The sequence below is a fragment of the Dipodomys spectabilis genome, unplaced genomic scaffold (assembly GCF_019054845.1).
Source record: "Dipodomys spectabilis isolate Male_0828 unplaced genomic scaffold, ASM1905484v1 ptg000113l, whole genome shotgun sequence".
Taxonomy (NCBI): Eukaryota; Metazoa; Chordata; class Mammalia; order Rodentia; family Heteromyidae; genus Dipodomys; species Dipodomys spectabilis.
Genome location: NW_024870790.1, coordinates 331,341 through 337,715, shown reverse-complemented (window position 1 = coordinate 337,715; position 6,375 = coordinate 331,341). Strand labels below are relative to the sequence as shown.

The window sequence follows — 6,375 nt, the reverse complement described above, 5'->3', positions numbered from 1 at the left end:
ACTGCCATGCTGACAGAAGCTCTTACATTAAGGGGAAACAATATTCAACTAGAAATTAGTTATTAGAAACACTAGTAGTTTTACAGGCAACGTAAATCATAAAAATGCAAGCTTGTAAAGTGAACTATGCTACAGAATCTTGGACCTAAAAATATGTAAGCTTGTAAAGCAGTGACCATATTATAAGCTTCGGGGAGGAGGGGAAAACCTTAGGTTTCAAGGTATGAGGCAAAAGTCATAATGATTGTCAGGTTCAGGAGTTTGGAAGCGCATGTGATTTCTCACCTGCCTCTCCTTAGCTTTTTTCTTAACTTCCACCATTTGCCCTACACATCTTTCTACATCTTTTCCTCCCAATTCATTGCGATCAACATTCTTATTAGATATGGCCCATCGAAAATTAGGAACAAATCGCCTGACTCGCCCCCGTTTGACATTTCCTCCGGGCTTCTGGGTTTCACCTCCGCCCAGGTTGCTGGGTTCTTCCTCATTCTTCATGGAAGCTTGCTCCTTTCCTTCGTTTTCCTGTTGAGCACTTTCCACGTTGATGTTTTTTACCACTTGTATCTCTTTGGACGCCATTACTCCTAAGACATAAGAGAAAGACTGAATTCTTAGTGGGTTGTTCAGGACCACGGACAGAGGCCCCACTATGCAACTCTCAACATTCACAAGCCTAGTGCATCACAGAGGAGGCTCCAAGTCCGCTCCCGGCTCTCCTCCCAAACCCAACATATGCCGCTGTCACCCCTTCAGCAGTACCCCTCACACACACCTGGGCCTATCCTTGCCTCCTCTGCCGGAATCTCGTTTCGAGGTGGGTCGCTACAACACACAGACCTGCAGACAGACGGGTGGTGAGAGTCTGAGCTGCTGCAGCTTAAAACCCTGGTACCGCTCCCCACCTCCCACTCCCCATCCCCATTCCTTGGTCCGCAGCTCCCCAACTGGCACCGCCCCTCCCCATCTGGCCCAGCACTGTCCCCTCGCCCCCCGACCCAGCGCGGTCCCCCTCTGGCCCCCACCCTCCGCGCTGACCACCATTTTCTGCACCAAGAAGACCAGGAGGGGGCGGGGCGGGGCCGTGGGAAAAGCTGGCGTTCATGGCGCAGGCAGGTGTCTTCACAGGATCGCAGCCTCAGGACCGCAAATCCGCATAGTCCGGGCCCACCACCGTCTGCTCCGGCCAACGGCCGCGCCAGGACACGCGGGCTGCAGCCTTACCCGCTGTTTCTCCGCCAGAAGCGGCAGGACCTGACGTGGGGGTCGGCAGGCGGGGTCCGTTCTCACATTTGATCCCACCCCCGGGGTCCCCGCCGAATCCCTCACCTTCTCTCCTCCGCCTCCGGGCGGCCTGGGAGGGAGCTAGAGAGCTAGCAGCTGTGCGAGCGCCTGTAGCGGCTGGCGAAAGAACTGGGAGCGTTTTATCTACAGTGAACGGTCACGTGAGGCCTGCATTGCCGCCCCCCCCCCCCCCTTGCTAGAGGCTCCGCCTCCGCGTCCAGCCTCCTCTGGCTGTCCGTAAGGGGGTCGGGGGCGGGACGGCCTGGCCCCTTGCACCAAGTCCTGATCATTGTCTGAGGACTGGATCCTGTTGCTCTTTGTGTATTCCTGGCCTTTCTCTGCCGGCCATGGAGGGGCAGTGTCTGCTCAGAAGGCTGTTGATCATTCTCTCTTCTGTGAGGAATTGCTTATCTTTCTTCTCTTGTCTGCTCCTAGGATACACCTGCTCTATGCCTCTACCACCACTACTAGGACATAATCTCAGCATTTAAGAAGAATGCATGAAAATCTCAGAAGTTAGTATAAAATGAGTGCAAGAATATCTATAATGAACATGTCAGCATTTTAAATACAGTATCTGCTCCACCTATCCCATTCCCAAATTATGCTCCTTACTGCTACCAATGCCCACTATTTTATCTATACAAAAATGCAAGGTGTGTCAGGAAATGATCAAGGACTATAGATTTTTTTCCTTATAAAATTTAATCCCCAGGGCTCAGAAGTGGCTCAGTGGTAGAGTGCTCGACTTGCATGCATGAGGCCTTAGGTTCAATTCCTCAGCACCACATAAGCAGAAAAATATATAAATAAAATGTAATCCCTTTGCATTTTGTTCCCTCTTTACTGAAAATTCTATGTTTTCCATTAACTTTATTTTGATTTCATACTATAGAAAATTTCAAACATGTAAAAATAGAAAAGAATAATATAAACCAATATCCTTATGATCTACCAGTTAAGTCATAGCCATTTTATTTAATCTTCAACCTTACCCATTTCCAGCACTTGGACATTACTTTTGAAACTGATTCTAGACATAAAAACACGTTAGGCTTAAATATTTCAAAGTAAAATGTTGATCTATAAGATAAGGACTCTATATGTGAATATGTATATCAATATGTGTATATATGCATGTATGAATTGAGTTGTGTATTTGCATATATAAAGCACACTACTGTGCAAAATTTAACATTTCACAATTCCTTAATATTATTTTATGACCAAGCTATGTTTACAGTCCTAACTGTAACAGCTTTTTAGTTGTTTGAGTCATTATCCCAGGAAGAACAGTGCATTTGGTTTGGCTGTTAATCTCCTAAATTTCTTTAACCTATAGATTCACACTTATAAAATTTCAATTTAATTATTGATGAAGCAGTCATGTGTTCTACATTTTCCCACAGTCTGAATCTTGTTGGTGTCATCATTAACATATGCTCCTTTATTCTGTGTTTCCAGTGAAATGGTAATTAATTCTACAAAAGCTTTATTTAATTTAGGCTCAGCCTCAGGTTCTTTTAAGAGATGCCCTTCCACTCTTGATTTTTTATTTGTTAAAAAGATCACAAGTATTATCTATTTTCTGTTTCCTCTTTTTGTGATCTTAAGAAGAATATTTCTATAAAGAGACACATAATACAGATTCTGGAAGAGAAATCCGACAGAAGTAGTGTCTTGAGATGATGTTCTCACCTTAAAAGGTGTAAGTAGTCATCAAGACAAGGAGTATCAGGTTAACTTTGCTTAATCCACTCTCAAGACTCTGGGGACAGTGATCTTTAAGCTGAAAAATTGGTCCTTGGAGTTTGAATATACAAATAAGGAGAGGAAGGTGTTTGGAGGTAAAAGAAGTAAAGCTTTGTTGATTTGCCAGGTAGAATGAGGACTGTAGTGAGTTTCTATCTCAAAGGCTTCTGTTTTTCTCTCAAGAGGGGAGAACAGATAATTAAGAATATACCCAGTACTCATTTTGTTAGGTTTTGACTTAGTCTTCCTAAAGAATTTTTCTATTTGCATTCTTCATAGATTCTATTATACTTCAGTTAATTCGTTTATTTTTTTCCGTTCTTTTTTTATTGTGAAAATACTGTACAGAGGAGTTACAATTACATGAGCAAGATAATGAGTACATTTCTTATTAAGCATTGTTGCCTCCTCCTTTGTTTCCTCTTCCCATCCCTTCCCATTTCCCCCTCCTCCTCCCCCCCCCCTTGCCCCAGTTAATTCACTTAATAAGCACTTGGGTGCCACTCAGTGTGTTTACTTCTAGATTTACAGGCACATTTTAGTTCCCACAAATGAGAGGAACCATGTAACCTATGTTTCTCTGGGTCTGGTTTACTTCACTCCAAGTCTTTCCACTTCCTTATGAAAGGTTCAATGTCATTCTTTCTGATGGATGCGTGGAATTTCATTGTGTGTGTGTATATATATATATATATATATATATATATATATATATATACACATACATATATCTCACTTTTTCTTGAACCATTCGTCCACTGAGGTGCATCTGGGCTGATTCCATATCTTGACTATGGTAAATAATGATGCAACAAATATGGTTGTGCTAGTGGCATTACTTCAAGGGGGTGAAGAATCAAGAGGAGAGGGGGTAGAAGAATGAATGGGGGATATGAATAGAATACAGGCAGAATGCGTTGTATATGCCACCAATCTGAGAAAAATAAGGGAAGGGGTAAGTGGAAGGGGGAGTGAAGATGTTGAAGGGATGACACAATCAAGGTACATTTTATACATAAATTGCATTGTTAAGTGACAAAGGTACATTTTGTACATAAATTGCATTGTTAAATGACAAAAATTAAATATATAACCTAAAAATTAAGAATAGTGAGGCAAGGGGTGGAGTTGGGAGTAGTGGATGAGAAAATGAAAATGGATAGGGATGACATTGATGAAGAGGCGCTATGTTCATTGTAAGCTATATTAACTAAGTAGATTAGGTAGCCGAAGACGAGAACACCATGCGCTATTCAGGCAGGAAAAGAAGTTTTGTTTTTTTGTTTGGGTCCGGTCATGAGGCCTGAACTCTGGGCCTGGTCGCTGTCCCTCAGCTCTTCAGCTCAAGGCTAGTGCTCTACCACTTGAGCCACAGCACCACTTCTGGCTTTTTTCTTTTTGCTCTTGTGGTGCTGAAGAATCAAACCCAGGGCCTCATGCATGCAAAGCAAGCGCTCTACCACTGAGCCACCTTCCCAGCCCCAGGAAAAGAAGTTTATTTACCGAACTGCTGCCCCCCCTCATGCATTGTGGAGAAGCATGGCTGAAAAGGAAAAGGGGGGGGAGGAAGAGGGGTGACCCACCTTTGGGCCAGGACTTATCTAGGCCAGGGACAGGAAGAGGTGTGGCCAGGTGGGGGAAAGGTGTGGCCACACTGGATCTGGATGTGACCTCAGGGTCTGGGACCCTCCTAGGGTCAGATGGGAGGCATGTGACCAGAGATGGCCTACGATGTGACCTAGTAGGAAGGGAAGGTGACTGCTTCCAGGTGTGCCAGTTACCTAGGTAACAGATACTGGGCAGAAACTTGGCCAAAAAGGAGGGAAGTGTCCCTGTGAAGACCTTACATTCATAAACTGCTCTGTTGAGTGGCAACTCTTTTGAACAACTACCTAAATAAAATTAAAATATATTTTAAAAAGAATATTTAAAAATATGTCTTAAAAACCCAGGAGATTAGGAGTTAAGAAGCATGACTTTGAGCAAGCTAATGGCCTTGGACCTGTTCATTTCCCTCAGTACTGAGTTAGTCTCAGGAATTGTATCTCTCGATTTCCTAATTCATTTCTTCTTTTCCTGTAGTCAGGGAAATAAGGAGAGGAGCCAGATGACCTTGCCACGAGCCAAAAAGATATTCTTGAGTTCCTTCAGTTGGGAGATCTGGAGGAAGGAAGACGCTCAAAAAGAAAAATGAAATTTCTGTTTAAAAGTTTTTAAAGTGTGTAATTCAAAGTAGATTGGCTAGCAAAGTGAATTACTTGTTGGGCTAAAACTACAGCTGTGAATGTATATTTGTATCTGTTTCTATCATAGTCATATGTTGATAGAAAGGCACTAATATTTTATTTTCTACTATAAGTCTTAGATCAAGTACTAGAGTAAGTGATTCCTCTTTGGTTGAGGACAATTTTGTAAAGCTGGGGTAAGACTTGAGTTGTTATCAGCCAATACTCATGGAGCAAGCCACATGCACATGAGCTGTAGTCAGAAGAGTCCTCTCCTGCATTAATCCTTTGTTGTTTTATTGATTTTTTTCCTTTGGTGGTATTGAGGTCTAACACTTGAGCCACATCCCTATCCCTTTTGTTTTATTGTATTTTTCACATATTTATCTGGGGCCTCAGACCATCATCTTCCCATCTCAGTCTCCAGTGTAACTAGAATTACAGGTGTCTACTACCACACCGAAAGTAACATTTTGCTACTTTTTGCCTGGAATCTCCTAGAACTGTGATCCTCCCTTATGCATCTCCTTGCCTTTCTGGGATTTAGGAATGCACCACTATGGTGTATCTCTGAACACCATTAGACATAAGTCCATAAGTGTGCATAGGTTATTTAAACTATATTCAAGAACAAGTCCAGGTGACTGACAGGTGCTAGGAATGCAATCTTCTACATTCTCCTTTACCTTTATATTCAGCAGGTATTGCTGTCTCTTCTAAGTATGCTATTTTCCTCTACTGAACTAAATTGCTGTTTCAAAGACCCGATGATTTATCTGCACTTCCATTGGGTCAGCGTGTCATGCTTTCACTAAGAAATATGAATAAGATCTTTATTTGTTATTTTATACTTACACATCAACAAATTAGTATTATGCTAATGCTGCTGGACACTGGTATCAGAGAAGGTTTAAGAAGGCAATCCTTTTGGGAGAGAGATGGAGGGAGGGAACGAGGGGGAAAGAGAAGGAAAGGGAAAGAGAAGAAAATAATATGTTCACTGCTACTAGATTAAGGTAGTAGAGACTGAACCTGCAATATGGATTCACAATTACCCAAATCTCACTCCCCAGGTGAGGAATATGACTTTCCTGATAGACTGGAAACTACAAAA

General features: G+C 42.6%; 1 protein-coding gene across 1 annotated transcript; it reads right to left on the bottom strand.

Annotated features, from left to right (window-relative positions):
- Positions 1-216: 216 nt before the first annotated feature.
- Bex4 (brain expressed X-linked 4) lies at positions 217-582 on the bottom strand. Its single transcript, XM_042688223.1, has one exon. It carries the CDS (start codon positions 580-582, stop codon positions 217-219), a length of 366 nt encoding a protein of 121 aa, XP_042544157.1.
- Positions 583-6,375: the final 5,793 nt, after the last annotated feature.

Coding starts and splice junctions, on each gene's coding strand:
- Bex4 (XM_042688223.1), bottom strand. CDS start 582: ATGGCGTCCAAAGAGATACAAGTGGTAAAAAACATCAACGTGGAAAGT.